Source organism: Rhinolophus sinicus, linkage group LG12, assembly GCF_036562045.2.
Source record: "Rhinolophus sinicus isolate RSC01 linkage group LG12, ASM3656204v1, whole genome shotgun sequence".
Classification (NCBI taxonomy): domain Eukaryota; kingdom Metazoa; phylum Chordata; class Mammalia; order Chiroptera; family Rhinolophidae; genus Rhinolophus; species Rhinolophus sinicus.
Genome location: NC_133761.1, coordinates 42,481,044 through 42,501,920, shown reverse-complemented (window position 1 = coordinate 42,501,920; position 20,877 = coordinate 42,481,044). Strand labels below are relative to the sequence as shown.

At 53.7% G+C, this 20,877-nt stretch overlaps 1 protein-coding gene across 1 annotated transcript in view; it reads left to right on the top strand.

Annotated features, from left to right (window-relative positions):
- The window catches only part of PGBD5 (piggyBac transposable element derived 5), a 79,900-nt gene that overhangs the window by 33,584 nt on the left and 25,439 nt on the right, over positions 1-20,877 (top strand). Inside the window, exon 2 of the mRNA XM_019757370.2 lies at positions 17,295-17,722. Coding sequence (XP_019612929.2) covers positions 17,295-17,722 — 428 coding nt within the window. The remainder of the gene's footprint in view (positions 1-17,294; positions 17,723-20,877) is intronic.

Below are 20,877 nucleotides of genomic sequence, written 5' to 3'. Positions count from 1 at the left end.
CCTCTGGCCAGGTGTGCCTTGCTCACAGGAGGGTCCATAGCAGCCCCAAAGCCATCAGCTGCCTGGTGTGCACAGCATATGACCTCTCCTTTCTTTTTTCTGCTGATGCAAAGATTCTGGGCACAAGAGTGAGAGGCTCTTACATGTGTCCCCTTGGGGTGGGGGAGGGAAAGCGGGCTGGGTGGACTTCTGTCCAAGAAGTGGTTCATGCCCTCACGAATGACCAGCCTGTGGGCTGCCCGCCTGGCCTAGGTATGCCCTGTCCTTGAGGTCCCTGAGGTCCTGGCCTCTGCCACTGTCACTGGTTTGGCGCCTAAAGTCAGAACTGGCAGCAGGGTTATTTCTCCATGTTATTAAGTAGAGGCAGATGGCACAGGGTACTGTTTGTGCTGCCCCAGGGCATGGCTTTGTGTTCCATCCCCATGTACAGGAGGGCCATTTGGTTCAATTAACTGGGGCAGCTTGGAGCACACTCCCTCTGGCCCTGGCCTCCTGGCTGCCCTGAGCAACCCTCACTGAGTGCTGGTCGGCTACACAAATATTGGACGCCCTGCCCTGCAGCACAGCCCAGGCGTGCAGCCAATGAACATGAAATCAGTAACACAGCCAAGTGTAACGGGTAGTAACCAAGAACCGAGGTACGGGAGCCCCGCTCCTGGGTGCAGATCCAGCCTCTTGGGCAAGTCACTGAATCTCTCGCGTCAGTTTCCTGTGTCTGTAGAATGGGGACAATAATAAGGCCTCACAGGGTAGGAAGAAGAGCTTAGAAGAGCACCTGGCATGACTTCGGACATGCTGTGTAACTGTCTTTCCTCATGAAAGGTGAGCTGGTTACACGAGCACACAGGGAGGGGTGCTGAGTGGCAGGCAGGGCTGGGTGTTGAAGGAGGAATGTGTGAAGCACGGGAGTGAGCGATGCAAAGCGAGGTCTGATGTGTGCATGTTGTGAGCGTGAGCAGTGCGTGTGGCGAGCCCTTGCAATAGCAGGTACATAAAGCAAAGGTGGGAGATGGCTTGGCAGGTAGCTGAACAGTCCTGTCAGGCCCTCCCAGTGAAGGGTTTTGACCTTCGCGCTGTAGGCACTGGGGCACCAAGGGGCACTTCCACTGGGCTGTGGCATGATGAGGGTCTGTCAGGTCGATGTCCGACTGGGTGGTGTCCCGGGGGTAAGGTGTCTGTGACTCTGGGAGCTGGAAGAAGATGCGTGGAACCAAAGGCAGAGCAGACATGTTTTCTTCCCTGGCTCTCTGGGCACAGTCAGGCTTTCTCAGGGTACAACCAGCAGCCCCATTGCTGGACACAGCATAGTACAGCACAGCCCATAGCAGCAGCCCAGTAAAATGGCCGGACCCCTTTATACCGTAGAGAGACAAAGCTGGCTCATAGCCAGGGTGCTTACATAAGCGATACACAGCAGCTTCAGGATGGGTGGTACTTGTGCGACATTCCACCTTATCAGACCAGCGGGCCAGGTCAACTGGCTGGGGGAAGCAGCCTGACCAATTCTATTTTCCCTACAGGGTCCCATTTTAAAAATATTAACTGGTGATGGTGAAGGTAGAGATGGGCGCCTCGGCCTGAGGACGGGGCCTGGTGGGAGTGAGTCAGGTTGTGGGCTTGAAGTGCCTGCTGACAGGTGTGGAGGCCACGGGAAGGCAAGGACTGAAAGGAGGGCTGCAGGGTGTGGCTGGAATAACCGAGTGACTAGGTGCCAGTCACCAACAGGGGCAGCCGGGAGGGGCACCCATTGACCATGTTGGGTCGGGGGCGTGGCCCCAGAGGTGGATGTGAAGGTGAGTAGCTCAGGAGCTGGGTAAACGTCAGAAATCAGGGGGTGTACCCTGTGGGTGGTGGTCACATGGCACGGACCTTGGTCGGCAGTCATGTGGTGCTGGCTGTGGTTGGTGGTCATGTGGCACTGGCTGTGGGTAGCAATGAGGCACCACGTGAGTTCCTTCAGGGCCCGCCAGTCCTCGGGTAGCTTTGTGGTCTGGAAGAAGGCCCCCTCAGGTGACTTGGCAGTTGGGTCCTTCATACCTTTTGTGTGTGTCACCGGAAACTTGGACAATGGCTGTCTCTGGGTTGACTCGTCAGTGACCTTCTCTCTAAAGGAGGATAAAATTGGTACTGCTCACAGGGTCACTGAGAGGATGGCAGGAGTGAGGGCTTGGGAGAGGGCTCCTCGTTTTACTCGGGCATGCTGGGCTTTGCCCAGCACGGGGACGAGGAGGCCAGGCCTGTGATCTGAGCCTCCATGCCTGGAGTGTGTTTACAGGGATACTGTCCCCGTAAGGTTCATGCAGTGTAGACAAGGAGTAGATGGGTGGTTCTAACCGAGGTGAAGGGAGAATAAGCACCTTCCTGTGGAGAACTGCATAGCCAGGAGGTCCCCAGCTCTTCCGACTCCAGGCTGTACCCCAATGCCACTGCTGCTTGGACTCTAAGGCATGTTTGGGAGTGTGTAGGTGGGTGGATATGAACTAGCCACGTGGCTCCCTGTGTCTGGGGCGTTTTCGATCGTGGAGAGAAAAGGGATGACAGGGATGAGCACGGGGTGGGTGATGGGGTGACTTTTTTTATGTCCTTGGCACTCAGCAGCAACTTGACAGCAGATCTTACTGATGAAAGAACCACTTGATGACCCTTTTAGAACCCTGAAAGGGGCCCATGTGCTTGCTTCGTGCTGTTAGATCCTCTCTCCATGGAAGGGCGACGACGGAAGGTGGGAGCATTTCCCACATGGTGGTAAAATCATAACCGGAAACGGGAGGTGTGTGAGCAACATGTTCCCGGCATAACTGCTGTCACTCTTGATCCGAAGGAAAGTGAGTGTGGTGTTTGTCTGTTAACCTGTGATGTGCTCTCCTGCTGGGCCTCCTGTGCTGTCTGAACTTGGACTTGGGAAGGGGAGCCAGAAAGCGATGTCAGCCTCTGTAAGTGCCTGTCCCCTCCCCGGCAGACTCCAGATCAAGCCTGAGGTGCATCCTGAGTGGGCCTCACTGGTCTTTAGGAAGCTTTGTCCAACCCCCGTGTCTGTGCCGAGAGGAGTGTGCCCAGTGGCAGCCTTCCAGATGGCACTGAGGACGCTAGCTCTGCGCCTTGCGTGCAGTGTTTCGTTTCATTCTCATGGTTGCTCTCTGAGGTCCGTACACCAACCATCCCCTTGTACTGACGGGAAAACCCGGCTTCGGAAGGCTGTGTACCTGTCCGTGGCGCCTGCTCGATGCCTCAGGAGTGCCTGAGCACGCATTCATGGAGACGTTGTGCGGGGACTGGGCAGGGCCGGACACAGCAGCTCAGCTTCGTCCCGGCCAGGGCTGTGCTCAAGGTGGCCCGTCCCCGGGCAGAGCTGCATCAGCAGGGCCTTCATCTCTGGGAGCCGGGTCCTCCCCGCAGGGTGTTGTGAGCATCCTCCCCGCAGCTGCTGCTGATCCGATGCTGGCACCATCAGCGTCAGTGTTTCACATCGGTTGCCATTTCTTCCTGCCACCACTCACCTGATTCTGCAGACCCAGGAGCACCCGGCACTGGGATCAAGCCTGAGTCGTCTAAGGACTCTCTCTGGTCGGAGATAAATCACCATCCCTCCAGCTCAGGAATTTGCTTCAAGGGGATCCAAGCCCAGCACCTTGCCCTGCGCATGTGAGATCTCACGCCCTGCAGGTCGAGGAGGTGCCTGGCCCGGCAGGACCGACTTCACACCCAGGCAGGGCAGCCCTTCGTCTCACTTCTTGGGACGTTCCCTCAGATAAGGGCCCTTCCCTATGGGCTGATGGTAGTTGCAGCGGCTGCTAACTGAGCACCAGGACTGTGCCAGGCACATGTGACTGCCCCTTAGTGACGGGCGTCCCGTCCCTGCAGCAGGAGCAGGAGACGTCTGCTTCCTGACTGTGGACGCACCGTGCTGTTCGGGAGCAGGAGGAGTTTGCGCAGTACGTGCAGCCCCTTCATCCTGACGCCGGGAATCAGAGTCATTAGCTGGCCGCTCATCCATGGTGGGTGGAGCCGGACTGGAGCCCGTCCCCTCCATCTGCAGCCCCCTTCTCTCTGCTCGGGCATTGCCCCGTGTCTGGGTACCCACTTGTAGTGCCCACCCTAGCCAGTGGGCACAGTACCAGGTCCTGGCCCTGCAGAGTGTGTTTAAAGTGATCTGGGGTGAGAATGAGGTTTCTGAATAAGAGTAATAGGAACAGACCATGACGTGATGACAGTGACAGCCCCAGGGGCAGCTCTGCAGAGCCAGGGCCATCCAAGGGGACACCAAGGGCCAGGGCCTCAGTTTGCCCAGCTGCAAATGGGGCTGCAGGTGCGGGCGGTCACTGTATTTCCTGTGGGCATCCTGGACCTCAAATGTAAGAGTCCTGCAGCGGAAGCCAGCAGCTTGAGCTCCGGGTTTGGTGGGGCGTGCGGAGCAGTGAAGTGTGCTGATAAAACAACACAGAGCTTCTCCCTGAAGCAATCCTTTGCAACTGTGCCTACACAGAAAGGAAGGGGTCTGCGCATTCCAGCTTGGACATCCCGTGCTGCGCTGCCCACGCTCTGCTCTCTGTTGATTCCATGTCACATGAAGAGGCTGTGGATGACAATGAAAATAATGGGAACAGCAACCACAGAAGGAAAAGCCCGCAGTTGCTGAGGGCATCCTGGTAAGTCCTGACTCACTTCATCCTTGCAGCAGCCCGAAGAGGCAGGTGGTCTGAGGCACACAGAGGAAGTATCTCGCTCAAGGTCACATTGCTAACAAGTGGCAGAGTCACACCCAGGCCCTTGATGCCAGAATCTGCACCTTGCCCACTAGTTGTTGTGGGAGGATTTTTTTCTTTTAAATCTCATGTAGAAGTGCCCACGACAGCCCCTGGGAGATGAGGGAGAGAGTCCTGTGCTTGCTGTCTGCCCACGTCCTCCTGGATGTTCTGCTGTTTCATTCTGAAGTTGTAACATCCGGAGAGAGAGAGAGAGAGAGAGAGAGAGAGAGAGAGAGAGAGAGAGAGATATCAGCTGGTGCCTTTGAAAACTCCAAGTCTAGGCGGACCTTCGGACCTTCGCTTTTTCTTGCCTGGGAGGGGTTATTTTCTTTGGTGCATCTAAGGCTCTCCAGTGTGGAGATTTCAACCTGCCAACCTGCTTTCAAGTTTTGGACTGACTCCCAGCTAATCAGGAGAGAGTGTGGGGGGAGCTTCCGCGTCTTTAGCATTTACACACACACATACACACACACACTCACGCATCGGTGCACTTGCCCCTCCAGTCTGGGCTCTCCCATCTGCTTAGGGCTGCTTCTCCTTCCTGCAGTCTTGACAAACCATACCCTGGGTTACAAAGAGGAATATTTATAACCCATTGGAAGCACAAACAAGTACTAGATTACCATATTAACATTTGTGGGATTCTTGTATTTCTTCTAATCTCTTTCAAAATGCATCCCCTGAGGTCTGTGCTGCTTTCAGTCTCCATAAGTTTGGGTGGTTTGCTCCTATGCTCTCTTATTCCTTCTTCGAAACTTGGTTCGGGGGAGGAGGAAGTCCCAAGAAGACAGAGGGGCTGGAAGCCTGTGGAAGTCTCTTCAGATCACTGCCCCCAACCTCTGGGGCCACAGCGAGCTCTCTGGGCAAGGGGGCTGTGGGCTCGAGGGGAGGACCTGGGACTCAGCGGCACCCCACTTTCTCCTTGTGGGCTGGTGGCCTCCTGCTCAAGGAATGGAAGAACCTGATGCTTGAAGCTGACAGGCCGTTGGATACCAGCGCTAGAAAGTACTCTAGAAATTCCCAGATCCCACTCTCTGGTTTTGCAAATGAAAGCAGCCCTTTACCTCAAAGGAACCTTAGAAGAACATTAGGACCTCAAGAGCCCCATTCTTTAAAATATCACTAGCTGTTCTTTTTCTACTTCTAAAGGTCATATATTTAATTATATCTATTATTTCCAGAAATCATATTCAGAGAAGTATAAAGAAAAGGGTTGAAATACCCCTGACGATGATCGTTGCGAAGCCCTTGTCTTGGAGCTTTTCAGTCATTTTGAGTTCACAGGCACACTTTTAAAGTTTGAAGTTAAGTTTGGATCATACTGTTCATACTGTTTTTGTAATGGTTTTAAAGATGTTCTCGTGAAAATTTTCTTATACTCTTAAATATTCCTCAAGAACATTCCTTTTTAATATGTGGGGACTTCCAAATCATGGGCATTTCCTATTTGGTGACATTTCATTTGTTTGCACTGATTTTCTATTACAAAACACGTGTTTCTCTATTTCCTTAGAATAACTTCGAAGCTTACAAACACTGTAAGGTCAAGTTGTTGGGGGAGCAGTGGTACCTTCCTGGTTTGCCCTTCCCCACTCGGCATGGCAGGTACAGGGCCCCTTGCACCCTGGCTACCTTCCCCCACAGCAGACTTTGCTCATCAGTCACAGCCCACCCTTCCCCCAGCCCCAGCCAGGGCTTCAGAATCCTCCTGAACAAGTGTGCCGCTGCTACCGTGTTCCCCGAAAATAAGCCCGGGTCTTACATTAGTTTTGCTCCAAAAGAAACGTTAGGGCTTATGTTGAGGGGATGTCATCCTGAAAACTCATGCTAGGGCTTCTTTTCCGTTTAGGTCTTATTTTCGGGGAAGCGTGGTGCTAACTATGAGAATTGACACAGGAGCCAAAACCTGTCTGCCATCTCCTGATCAGGGACTGACACCTATTCTGAAGGGTCGTCCAAGTCCTGGTTTATTCATTTCTGGAAAAGTGAGTGTGTGTGTTTGGGGGTATGGAGGTAACACCAGCACAGACTGGCTTTGGAAATACCCTGGGCAATATTTCTGTAGGCATCTGGGGAACACCACAGGCTACAAATCTGAGCCCCCTCACTGCCGTCCTCCACACCTAGGAGCCTCTGTGTTCTCACTCTACTGCTGGAGTCACTTAGGAAGTGGGAACCTTCCCTAGTCCTTGAAGCCTTCATGAACAGGAAAACCCCTAGGGAAGGGTCAGGCCTGAGGCATCCTCTCCTGGTACTTAACTTCACAGTCAGGGTCCTGGCTGCAGAGTGTGAGTAATAAGTGGCAGGTGGGGGATGCACCGTGGACAGGCTGGGCCAGAGGCAGGATCAAGGGCACCTGCTCCAGGGCCCTGAGACCCCTTGCCTGGCACTCGGGTTGGCTGGATCTCGGGAAGGGACGCACTGTGTGTGATGAGGATAAGTGGGGCAGTAGCTTCCAGCTCCATCCCCATTCAGCCAGTGGAGAGAACATGTCTCTCTAAAGACACTGCAGTAATTAAGGTTTGCATAGATGCAGAATAGCCTTCTGCACCCTTCTGATGTGAAGAGTTTCGGTCAGAGGTGCATTCTGTGTTCTTAGCGTTTGTGTGGGGTGCTGTGCGGGAGCGAGCGCATTAGTCTGTGATGGTGGAGAAGACAGGGTCTTGCATTTGCTCACTGTGGTTAGTGTTCTGCGTCTCCTAATGCCTCTCACTTTTGATTATTCAGTCTAGATGTTCTTGGTCTTTGCGTGAAGATAAGAAATGGTTGTGTATGTGTTTTGCACTTGGCCTTTCTAGCTTGGGGTTGCCTTGAACAGAAAGGAAATCTGAAAAAAACTGCTGTCTAAACACCGTCACAGTGAGAGCCAGCCTGGGTAATTTGATTTGCTGGAAGGTGGGTGTGGAGCTGCAGAGCACCTCGCCTTTCCAAACATAACCGCCTTCAGCGTGCTCTTTTCCTAGGCGTCCAGTATTCGAATGAATGCAATTGCCTGTGCGTCACGGGCCATTCTCCCGGTGCTGCTTGCAGACACACAAGTGTCCCTCTGTTATGAGCCGCTTAGATGATCGAGGTCCCTGAGCCTTGGTTGGGTAGGGCTGCCTCAATGGGACATTCTTGGGGCTTGGGAGGCCGGCCCAGCTTTGACTGGCACAGGGCCCTGCACCAGGCAGCACGCTTCCGGGTTCAGAAGGAAGTGCCTTGGGTCCTGACTTTGAATGATTGGTCCGAGCTCTGTGCCTCTGTTTCCTCATGTGTGAAACTTCCCTGAGAAACGTGTCAACACACGTAAATCCCCATGGCGCTCCGGGCACATCGTCAGTTCTACACATAGGTTAGTGTCCTCTCCCCACACTGGGCCTCACGGAATTAAAGGATGTACCTCAGAGGCTTCCTTCTGGAAGGAATAATCTGACTTGTGTCCACGGGAACGAATCTGGGCACAAAACAAGTCACCCTGGATATCTGCTCTTTCGTTCTTTGAAGCAATGGCCACGGGCTAGGCAGCGGTCATCTTTGTGCCTTGAGCTGTTCAGAGAGCAGGTGTTTCCTAAACATCCCTGAGTTGTTAGAATCCAGGTCCCGCTGGTTGTCTTAGGAAAAAGTAACATCGCGACGCAATTGGCGATTGAGTGGTCTTTGTGTTGGCTGCAGTCAGGGCTTGTGCTGAGCGGGCCACAGCGTCTCAGGGACCTGAGGTGGGCTCGCACAGGTGAAGGTCAGTCTCCCTTTTGAAGCGAGCAGGGCACAGACTCGGACAGGGTCTGTGAGTGCCCTGATCCCATCCAAACTCAGGAGGGAAAAGGGGGTCCCGAGGGCACACCTGGAAATGTTATTCGGCCAGCCAGCATTTATGGAATGCCACTGCGTACGATGACTAATAAGCCTCTGTACCTGTGGGGCTTACCTCCCTGCACACCGGGGACCAGTCACATCTGGGCAGCTCTGTGAGGCACAGCGCGTCGGGGCTCCTGGCCCTCTGTGCCCTGTCTCCATCAGTGTGTAGGAGCTGTGAGGTCGTGTAATTGGGGTGGGGCGTTGGAACTGGGAGAATCTTCCCGTAAGACCACAGTGTGGTGGTCAGGGATGTGGGCTTGAACTGGGCCATCGGGTGAATTCTGGTTCTGCCCCTTCCCAGTTGGGTTACGTCAGGCAAGTGCCTTAACCTCTCTGTGACTCAGTTTCCTCATTGGATGCGGGGGGTAAGTAATTGGACAGATCTCTGTTATTGTCAAGAAATAAGTGAATTGCGTTTTCATTTATAAAGCAGGCAGAACACACACCTACATGCAAACACGTAAGTGCTGTGTGCATGTATGTCATAAAATAAACCTGATTTGTTCATGTTTACTGGTAAATATAATATTCCCCTTGGCAACACTTGTGGAGCTGGACTCGGGAAGTACGACCTGAGAAAGGAAAGGCCACCAGGAAGAGTGGGTAGTGGGAGCCGGGAGGCCAGAATCGCCTAGCTCACTCACTGTAACAGTGGCCTCTGGCTCCTGTTTCCTCTTTGTGACAAGAGGCTGGTGGTGCTATTTGTCCTGGAGGCCACAGGGTGACCAGTGGGACAGTGCCCTGCACGCAGAGGCAGCTGTGCTCCCACCACGGCTTGACTCGGCACAGCCCTCGTGCCCCCTGCCCGCTCTGTCCCGTCCTCGCCCTCCTGCACCTGCAGAGGCCCTGGCTGTCACCAATCCACCTTCATTTTACGATGAGGAAGCCTGTCACTTACTTGCCTGCGGACAGGCAGGCAGTGGCTGAGCTGCTGCCCGCCCTTCCTCCTGGCGCCTCCTCCCTTTCTCCTTGTTTCCTTCCCTCCCCTCCTGCTTTCCCTCTCCTTTCAGGGTGTGGGTGGGCACATGGGGAATGAGAGGAATAGAACTCGTCTCCAGGGATAAGCAGCTCCAACCTGCCTTCACGTTGTTGAGCCGGCTGTGCTGAGACAGGCCTGGCTGCCGTCTGTCTGTCTGTGGGCCGCATGGGCCCTCTGGTGGTGCAGACAGGGCCGTGGACCCCCCCGGACACCACACCTCCATGCTCTTCCTGCTCCCTCCTGCCCACAGCCATGCTCCAACACCCCGTCCCTGCACGCAGACACTCAGAGCAAACACAGGGTCCTGAAGATGGAGGGAGGCACAGCACGGGGGCCGCAGGCCTGGGCTGTGTGACTTCAGCAGGTGACCGGCATGTCTGCCAGAGGAGGTGATGGGTTGCACCAGTGATTGTAAACCAGGAGTGTGTGTGTGTGGAGGGGTCTGCCTAAAACAATCAGCTGGGGAGGGCCACCACCATGTCCGAGTAGGTCCTTCTAAGGAGGGAGTCTAGTGCCATTTACACACGCACGTGCGCACATGGCAGAACCAGCTGCCCGTGCCAGGACTGTAGGGTGAGCAGAGGACAAGCTCCCCTGCTCCCCAGGCCTGATTTAACAGTTTTCTTTGATGTCATTTTCATCAGTGGCCTGACGACCATCACATCAGCACATACTCTTGACATTGCTGCAAATTAGCTGCTTCTCAGGCAGCGCTCTGGCCTGGGCTGGAGGTCCAGGTCTGCCCTCCTGATGTCCACTGTCGGGGGTCATGTGGCGATGTGACCTTTACTTTCTGTTTGGGTTGGAAAGAGCCAGACCCTTTCCCTTTGGGGTCTCACGTGGCCTCTGGCTTCCCCATAGACGCTCGTTCTCTGGGGCCTGCAGCCACGGCCTTCCCAAGCTCAAGGCAGGCCTCTGCCACTTGTTCTATGTTTGTTTGCTTCTTAAGGCTCCCAGTATTCCTTACATGCTAAGACAGGATTGCAGAAATGGCAGATTTTATAGGCCCAGCCCAGCGTGTAGGTCTCCACAACTATACGTCTGATCTCGTCTGCAGATAAGCACAGAGGTATGAATCTGGGGTCTTGAGGAGTTGTGGGGCCTGGGCAGAGTGGGTCCCACCCAGGCACACGTGCCCACATGCATGCGCTCGCCACACTGGGGTGCTCCTGTCTGGACGTCCCTCAGGCTGCCGCGGAGAGCCCCTAGCTCCAGCCCCAGCTGGGCACACTGGACCTGCCCTCTGACTTTTCCTCTTGCTTCGTCATTCTCTAGTGAGCCCTTCAGTGCTTTAGACCCTTGAGCTGGCAGCAGGCTGCTGGAAGGTCATTACCCTTCTTATTTTCAACTCCCTTTTATTTCGTCCATTCTTCATATATTTATTTATTCACTCACTGAACAAGGTATCTGTTGAGCGCCTCCTGTGGGCCAGACTCCATTCCAGGCAGCAAAGACACAGCAGGGAACAAAACAGACAAGAAGCCCCATCCCTGTGGACCTTACTGTACCCCTCTGGTAGCCATAAGTGACAGAATCCCTGCTGACAGCCTCTGAAATGACCCACGATTTCGTGTTTGCACGTCAGCAGCCAGAACCACTGGTCCTGCTCCCCTGGACCCCCCACCGGCCTCACCAGCTCTCAGGGTGGGCCCTTTCACCTCAGCACACATTTCTTTCTAAGAATTTATCTGTTGAGAAAACAACTCCCAAGCCCATATATATTTAAATATTAGGTTGGTGCAAAAGTAATTGCGGTTTTTGCAATTTTTAACCTTTTAAACCACAGTTATTTTTGCACCCACCTTCTTTTCTGTCTCTCTAAAGCCTGTCCGCCCCTTCCTATGCCTTCTCCTTGACCGCCTCCTTACACCATCCTCATACCCAAGACTTCGTCACATAGAAAATCAGACGCAACCATGACGCTGGAAAGCTCAGCTGCCAGGGAGTCTGTCCGCTCGTGTGGGCTGCAGTGACGGGACACTCCCTGCTCTGTGGCCTGGGTTGTGTCCTTCTCCATGAGCCCGTGCTCCATGGCTGCAGAGTGGATGACCCAGTACCTCTTCGGTTGGCTGTTGAGAGAATTGAATTCCATCAGTGCTCGCGGGAGCGCTTGATGCGAAGAAGACCCAGCCTGGGCGCACTTTCCTGTCCTGTCAGGTTCATGCTCCGAGCGCCCTTCGCGAAGCCTCAGATCACTGCCCGTCCTTTTCATCTCTCAGATTCTCCACAAGTGGCCCCTTTCTCGGAGGATGTGCTGGGTGGGTCCTGGGGAAGCGGCCAGGGCCATCAGTCCATGGGGGCTGTCAGTGACTCAGCAGAGGCCCCCTGAGCAGGAGGAGGTAGGTCTGGGAAGGAGCCTGAGGAAGAGAGTGTCCTAGGAAGTCGGACACGGACCTGATGGGCTTGGAGCAGGAAGAGGGGAAGCAGGAAAAGCTGTGAAGTCGTGTGAAGCTGTGAGCTGACTATCCGGGTGGCCCAACCCCCCTGGTCACCCTGCATGAGATGGGGCCTGATGAGATGGGCAGGGCTTGGCCAGCAGCCCACAGCTCCACGCCGTCCCGTCCCTTCCCCCTCGTGTCCTGCCGAGTGGGAAGAACACTTCTCTCCTTTCTGTACCCAAGCCAAGGCTTTAACAATATAGCCCCATGTGAAAAGCAGACACAGTGTCTAAATGAAACATAAATTCAGTCGCGAAGACTGCTGTTCTGTGACAGCCGTATGGCAGGTCAGCTCCGGGAAGAGGACAGAAGCCCGGGGTGAGGGGTTAGCAGATTCTGTGGCACGTGACTGGGTTCCACTATCGGGTACCCACCTGAAAGCAGGCACTGTGCATCACCCGAACTCTGCAAATTCCATACTATTGTTATCGTCACTTTACCAACAAGGAGACTGCGGTTCAAAGAGGGCTGTAGACTGTTCAATCCCCCCAAATTCATAGGCGAAGCCTAATCCCCAAGTGATGGTGTCAGGAGGTGGGGCCTTCGGGAGGTGACTAGGTCATGAGAGTGGGGCCCTCGTCTTGGGGTTAGTGTCCTTACAAGACCCAGAGGCTCCCTGGCCCCTCCCCCCGTGTGGGGACACAGTGAGAAGACCAGGAAGTAGCCCTCACCAGACACCAACTCTGCGGGCACCTTGGTCTTGGGCTTCTGGCCTTCGGGACTATGAGGCATAACTTCCTGCTCTTCAGGCCGCCAGCCTCTGGTGTTCTGTTCCAGCAGGTCACGTGGACAAGACAGAGGTTAAGTAACTTGCCTAGGTCACACAGCTCAGGAGCCATGCAGCTCGGGCCCAGTGCATATCCTCAAGTTGGCTAGACAGCAACTGTTTCAGAATCGTAACATGGGACTTTTCTGTAATTATTCACATTCCTCAACATACTTACATCGTTGCCATTGCTTCATTTGTCTCGGAAGGTTGATGAGGCAAGTTACCAATGCAAAACTAAGACCCAGAGAAACTGCAGCTTCATGGAGTTTTCCTTCAGACAGTGAAAGAGCCAGGAACAGAACCAGCCCCACCCACCCCAACCCCAGCTGCAAGTACAGTCCCCCCTTATCTGCGGGGGACACGTTCCAAGACCCCCAGTGGATGCCTGAAACCGCAGATGGTACCGAACACTATATATGCTATGTTTTTTCTATGCATAATACATACATTTTCCAGCTCCTCTTTGGCATATCTGAATTGCCAGCATCACTACTCTTGAGCTTTGTGGCCACTATTAAGTAAAATAAGGGTGATTTGGCCACAAGCAATGGGTATTGCAACAGTCGACCTGATAACTGAGGTGGCTATTAAGTGACTGACGGGGGAGGGTTGGCAGCAGGAAGACACTGGACAAAGGGGTGACTCATGTCCTGGGTGTGTTGGAGCAGGATGGTGTGAGATTTCATCATGCTATTCAGAACAACGCACAATTTAAAACCTATGGATTGTTTATTTCCAGAATTTTCCATTTAATGTTTTTGGACCGTAGGTAACTAACATTGCAGAAAGCGGAAGTGTGGATAAGGGGACAACTGTAACTCCGTCTCTCATTCTTCACAGACACCCCTCTCCTGCTTCATTGTAGCTCGGTACTAAGGAAAAGTGAAATCTGGTTTTGGTGGCAAAGGGTCTTAGTGGGTGAACCTGATCCAGGTGGAAGGATGAGTGTTTCTGGAGATGAGCTGTCTTTAAAACTTTTGGCATATCAGGCTTATGTGCATGTCACCTCTTCTCTGGATACCAGCTCTTTGTCACATGACATCTTGTCACGGTTATGGATTTAATGTCTATTTTACCCAACAAATTAGCCCCTTTCCCTAAGGACAACATACAAGGTCTGACAAGTAAGTTCACAAACTCAACCTAGAAAAAGTGCTACATGCCTCATTGCCGAATATCAGTCACTATTGTCACCTTCGCAGTACTCCCCTTGGGAAGCTATGCACCGATGCCAGCACCTAGTCCACCTTTCAAAGCAATTCTGGAACTCTTTTTCTGGAATGGCCATCTGAGCTGTCATCGTATTACCCTTGATATCCTGAATGTCATCCAAATGTCTTTCTTTCAATATTTCCTTTATCTTCGGGTAAAGGAAGAAGTCATTGGGGGCCAGATCAGGTGCGAAGAGAGGGTGTTTCAATACAGTTATGTTTCCTGACTAAAAACTCCCTCACAGTCAGTGCTGTGTGAGCTGGTGCATGGTGTTGATGCAAGAGCCATGAATTGTTGGCAAAAAGTTCAGGTCGTCTAACTTTTTCATGCAGCCTTTTCAGCACTTCCAAATAGTAAACTTGGTTAACTGTTTGTCCAGTTGGTACAAATTCATAATGAATAATCCCTCTGATATCAAAACACATTTAGCAGCATCGTTGCAACAAGCTCGCGAATTTGTCAGACCTTTGTACTGCTATTCTGTGGTCCGGTTTCCTGTGAGCCTCACTCAGGTGCCTGATTCCAAAAGTGTTTCTTTGTGTTGCCAGCTTTGCCAAGTGCTGTGCTGCATTAACTTGAGGAAGACCGCCTGCGCGCTCACACACACACGCACGCACACACACGCACGCAGTTTCTGCTTGTGCTTTCCTAATAAGGAATTCCAGCAGCTGATCCATCATGTAGCTGACTCTGTACGCGAGCTTGTCTGTCCAGGTTTCTGCTGTTCCCTAAGGGCTCTGGAGATCGGTTCGGAGCTTCATGTGTCCACTGTTGGAAAGTACCACTTGGAGGACTAGAAGCCCTAATCTGAACCTAATTTGGGTGCGTTACCAAGCATTGCAGATCACACCTAAACAGAAAGGGGAACCTTGACACTGCTGGCAGGTGCCCAGTGAGAAAGGTGCCTGTTGTCCCACCCAGCCAACAGATGAGGGGCCACGACTAGGACTCACGCTCACTGCTCCTGCGCTACAAGGAGACCCCTTGACCCGGCACTCACACATTCCTGTTTCTCGCCTGCACAGCAGGTTGACCATCACAGGGATATTCTGAGGGCCACGTGGGGTTACCTGGAACAGCTCCCTCTAAAGGAGTTAAACGTAAGGGGTGCTGCCCATCCCCGGACCATGTTATTAATTTGGTGAGAGAGACTGAATCTCCTGCATAACGCTGCCTCCCTCACTTCCTGGTGACCGGCCTGTGCCAACACTTAACAAATACGAAGCATCACAACCTCTTCGAGGCCGTGGAAGATGCCTGTCAATCAAAATGAAGCCAGTGGAGGGGAGGGGGCGGCCGGATGGCTCAGTGGGTTAGAGCGCGAGCTCTTAACAAGGTTGCTGGTTCAATTCCCGCATGGGATGGTGGGCTGGCCCCCCTGCAACTAAAGATTGAAAATGGCTACTGGACTTGGAGCTGAGCTGCACCCTCCACAACTTTATTGAAGGACAACAACTTGGAGCTGATAGGCCCTGGAGAAACACACTGTTCCCCAATAAAATAAGTTTAAAAACAATAATTAAAAAATAACAAACAAAAAACTAAGCAGGGGAGGGGGCTGGCTGCCTCCTGCTCTGTTCAGCAGATCGTCCGGCCAGGGTTTGCTGTGTGAATTCATTTTGAAATGGCCTAGGAGGCAAAATTACTTTTTGGGTAACTTTTGGAAGAGAAAATTTCTTTCTGCCTACCCTGCATAATGTAACACTTAAAATGCTGGTTTTCCTCCTGTTTTGAGAGCTATCCCTGAATAATTTATGGCTCTGCCCACTGGAGGCCACAAGGCTTTGCTGAAATAGAATGATTTTCATGAAGGGTGGGTGTGGAGCTGTCCTTGCTGACTGCGGCCCCTCTGCCTTCCTGGCCCCACTGTCATGCCAGCTGCGGCCTCCTCCTTCCAGGCCAGTTTGGTACCCGTGGGACCAGCACCACACAGCGCCATTCTAAAAAGTGGTTGATTTAAGTGAATATGGTGGTGACTTTGCTCTCTGGGCCTGTTCCTTCATCTGTAAAGTGAGGGCAGTTAGAGCATTGTAAGCCCTCAGCCTGGCCGGCGGTGGACTTCTGTAATGTCTCAGTAAGAGTTCCCAGGTGTAGGTACTTCCCTGGGGCAGATGCTACGCCGTGCATCGTCCCTGTCGCCCACCTCACACAGCAGCCTTGCACGGTGGTGCTGCCCCTCCCTTCTTACACATGGGGGATGACATTTGTCTAAGACTGCAGTTAGCTGGAGGGAAACTGAGGGTTTCAGCTCCCCAAATCTGACTGACTCTAAAGCGTTAGTGTCTCATGTACATTGTCAGTCTTTTAAAAAAATTGTTAATTTTTCAGTTACAGTTGACATTCAGTGTTGTATTAGTTTCAAGCATACAGTGTAGTGGTTATATATTTATATCATTTAACAAGTGATCCCCCGATAAGTCTAGTACCGACCTGGCACCATACGCAGTTATTACAATGTTATTGACTCTCTTCCCTATGCTGTACTTTATATCTCTGTCAGTTTTAATTTTGCTGTGGAAAACTTGGTTTTCAGAGACTGCGCAAATCAGTAGTAGAGGAAAGTTGTTTGGGAGGGGAGTAAAATTCTGAAGAATGAGCACAGCTTTCATGAGACGTCACCACACAGAGGTAGGAGCAGAGCTTGTGTTCTACGAATGTCTGCACCCTGCTGCCTGGCTAAGTCACTGCGTGGGGTCCAGAGCCATGTCTTACGAATACATGTGTGAAAGGTGTGTGTGTGTGTATTTCGAAAGGCTGTCCCAGCTTTAGTTAATAGCTGTGAGGTTGTTACTGCAATGGTGAAATTAAACCAGTCCCTCCAGATTTATTCACTGATAAATTAAAAGTTAACATGAAGAGAAAGCCAAGTAAGGATTGCAGTGTCACCTGGATGGAGTTGTTCAGGCCCCAGGTGGTGCAAGCATTCTTATTTACAGAGTTACCTTAACCTACAAGAAAATGAACGGGCAGAAGCCGTGGCCAGGCTCCTGGGTTAGGGATTCCATGTGCCTTTGCATCTCCTCCCTGCCCCACACATGTCCCTTACTCTTTGGATCAGTATTTCTGAGTTTGCCAGATCTGTAAGAAAGTGGTGTGTGCAGAGTAAAGAGGGGCCCCGGGTGCCAGGACCCAGGGAACATGGCGGGGGTCTCTGACTGGGGGGCAGGACAGCTTCCGGGCTGGTGTTTGAGCTCCTCCCTGAAGGGTGTTGGGAAGGGTAGCACTCAGGCAGCGGCCCAGTGACGGAGCGCGTCCGCCAGCCGGCCAGAGCATGGCGGTCTCGGCAATAAGTGCTGGGCCTGTCTTTGTCTTAGGTCCGACCCGAAAGATGCCACCCGGCGCCAGCGCCATGGACTTCTTCCAGCTCTTTGTGCCCGACAATGTCCTCGGGGCCATGGTGCTGCAGACGAACATGTACGCCAAGAAGTTCCAGGAGCGCTTCGGCAGTGACGGCACCTGGGCGGAGGTGACCCTGGCGGAGATGAAGGCCTTCCTGGGCTACATGATCTCCACCAGCATCTCGCACTGCGAGTCTGTCCTCAGCATCTGGAGCGGCGGCTTCTATGGCAACAGCAGCCTGGCGCTCGTCATGAGCCAGGCCCGCTTCGAGAAGATCCTCAAGTACTTCCACGTCGTGGCCTTCCGCTCCAGCCAGACCACGCATGGCCTCTACAAGGTCCAGCCCTTCCTCGACTCCTTGCAGAACGGCTTCGACGCCGCCTTCAGGCCGTCCCAAACCCAGGTGAGGCCACTGCCCGGAGACAGCTCCTGCATCCCCTTGTGCTCCCTGCGCCTGGCCCCGGGGAGGCAGCGCCAGGAAGCAGGGTGGCCTTGGGCATCCTCCCCTTCATGCCCTGACTCTGAGGTCATGTCCAGGTTACCCCTGGTGACTTCTGGGTGTTTGCCAGGCTCGTGGTGACTTCTGGGTGCTCACTGGGCTCATGGTGACTTCCAGGTGTTTGCCAGGCTCATGGTGACTTCCAGGTGCTCACTGGGCTCATGGTGACTTCCGGGTGTTTGCCAGGCTCGTGGTGACTTCCGGGTGTTTGCCGGGCTCGTGGTGATTTCCGGGTGTTTGCCGGGCTCGTGGTGACTTCCGGGTGTTTGCCAGGCTCATGGTGACATCCGGGTGTTTGCCGGGCTTGTGGTGACTTCCGGGTGTTTGCCGGGCTCGTGGTGACTTCCGGGTGCTCACTGGGCTTATGGTGACTTCTGGGTGTTTGCCAGGCTCAAGGTGACTTCCGGATGTTTCCCGGGCTCTTGGTGACTTCCGGGTGTTTCCCGGGCTCATGGTGACTTCCGGGTGTTTGCCGAGCTCATGGTGACTTCTGGTTGTTTCCTGGGCTCAAGGTGACTTCCGGGTGTTTCCCGGTCTCATGGTGACTTCCGGGTACTCACTGGGCTCAAGGTGACTTCCGGGTGTTTGCTGGGCTCATGGTGACTTCCGGGTGCTCACTGGGCTTATGGTGACTTCCGGGTGTTTGCCAGGCTCAAGGTGACTTCCGGGTGTTTCCCGGACTCATGGTGACTTCCGGGTGTTTGCCAGGCTCATGGTGACTTCCGGGTGTTTGCTGTGCTCTCTGTCATCTCTGCCTCTCTCAGCCGGATGTAAGGTTCACATTCCCACGTTGATTTTCACTCTCCTGACCCCCACCCATTTCCAGGGCAGGCAAGTGCCATTTGTCTTATCTCCCACTTGTGTCACTTGCCTTCTTCCCAGGAGGTGGGGGCTTTTGGGGGGGCACAAGCCCCGCCTTAAAGTGGGCCCTGCAGGACCAAATACTGGGCTGGCATGTTGCTTTTCGTGTCACTGAATATTTGCTTGGTTGAAAATGAACCAAACCAGAGACACATTGGCTGGATGCAAGGGAAAAAACAACATTCTGACCATGCTTGGGTCACATAGCCTTGGGGTCCTTGAAGAGCTCCTGGAGAAGGCTGTAGGCTCACTGTACCTCAGTGCCTCCCAAGAAACAAGCACCAGCCCGTGGATGACTGACACCGCCTGAAGACACGGCCTAGACACGGCGAGCCTTACCCACTGTTGGCTCACAGTAGCCCCGGCCCTGTGATCCGTACCTTCTGGAACTGCAGGGGTAGATCCGGGGTGATCACCCCACCTGTGTGTGTATCCCAGAGCCTGGGGACCACGCAGCAGCACCCACTAGCAAATTCTGAGATCTGGGGCTTGCCCCTTCCCAGCCTACGTGTGGGTGCCCTGAGTGGGTGTATCTACACTGTGGGACTGTCGGCAGGCAGGTGGCTCAGGGGCAGCTCTGCTTCCTCCGTGGTACACCAACAGCAGTGGGGGTGGGGTACAGGGAGACCCTGGAGAGGTGGTCACTTTACACTGGCCGCACACCTTTTCTTTGCATCCAGGTGACAAGGCTGAGAGAGGATAGACCTGAGATGAGGCTCAGTTTGGGGAAGGGTTCCCTGGTCATGTTGGACTTTATTTTTCTCCCTTTCTTTTTTGTTACTTTGTACTTAACCTTCACCTTGGGGTTTGCGAAGTTGTTTTCTTTTTGGTGCCATTTTCTACCCCGTGCCCTGTTGATGGTCAGGATCTGAGCAGGAAACAAAACCACTAGAGGGTGGTTGAAAAGAGTCAGATGCAAGAACGATGGACAGGGTGTGGCCAGGTTTCAGGGTGACCAGGGTGCTGAGGCAGCCCAGGCAGCAGCAGTGGGAAGCCGATGGCAGCCCTCGGCCAAGGAGAAGGGAGCAAGGGAGGAGCAGAGGGCCACGACCTGGGGAGAGGCCCAGGGAGCCAGCGAGGAGGCCCGAGGACGTGGTCAGGACAGGAGTGTGGCTGTCCTGTGTCTGCTCATGCCTCTTACTTGGCCGCTTGGCCAGATGCTGGGGGCAGGGGCCTGGGTGCTGTAGTTTGTAAGAGGTTGGCCTCCAGGCCACAGTACAGGGTTGGAAGGGTGAGAAGTGGGTCGGGGGCAAACAGAGCACCCAGTACAGTGTACCTGACAGACATTAACATGAGGCAGACAGAAAGTCAAGGTCCCTGAACCCATTCTCCAGTTGGCTGATGATCAGATGGAATTTCCTCTTTTTCTACCTTCCTTCTTCCCTAGGCCTGTGGAGCCAGCTCTGTGTCCCTGGGTGTGGCTACAGGGGCTTCTCCCTTCGATCGGCCACACAATGCTTGTTTCCTGCATTTCTTCTCAAAGGCTCGTCCCCCTCTTAGACAGGGAGGAGGGCGCCTGTGCTGGTCCTGGAGAAGCCGGGTGCTCTAGAGCTTTCCAGGTTTCCCAACTTGTCCCTGTTGGGCTCTGGAACATGGAGCTCACAGAGAAGGGGATCAGGAGTGAGTCTGGCTGCGGCTGCAGCTGGCCGCCCAGCAACCTCCAAGCTCCCTAGCTGGGGCATCGCTGTTGCCTGCTGAGGCTGCTGGGCCAGCCCCCCGTCCCTCAGCACTTGGGGGTGGATCGGCTCCAGGTCCTGGCGTGGCTGTGCGTCACACACACTCACTGGGACACACAGCACACTCGCCCCTCGGACACCTACCCACACACCCTCTGCCCTGCAATCAGGAGCTCTTCACTCCAGCAAATGTGACCCTTTGGGATGAGTTAGAACTTTCACAGTCTTCAGAATTCCAGCAACAACCAGAATCCAGTGGTAACCCAAGCAGCCGTGTGTGTGTGTGTGTGTGTGTGTGTGTGTGGTTGTGTGTGTGCATGCGCTTGTCCACACGTGTGTTTTTACATACAAATACAAAATGGCGACTGCATTCCCTCAGGATTGGGGGCAGATTAATTAGAGGAGTGGTTTGGGGGGAGGGATTATGCAAGTGAAGAAAGGGGTGCTTTGTCTTTCCCTCCTGTACCACTGCCACCCCACAATGAGGCTGTCACACGCAGAGGGCACACAGGAAGCACAGCT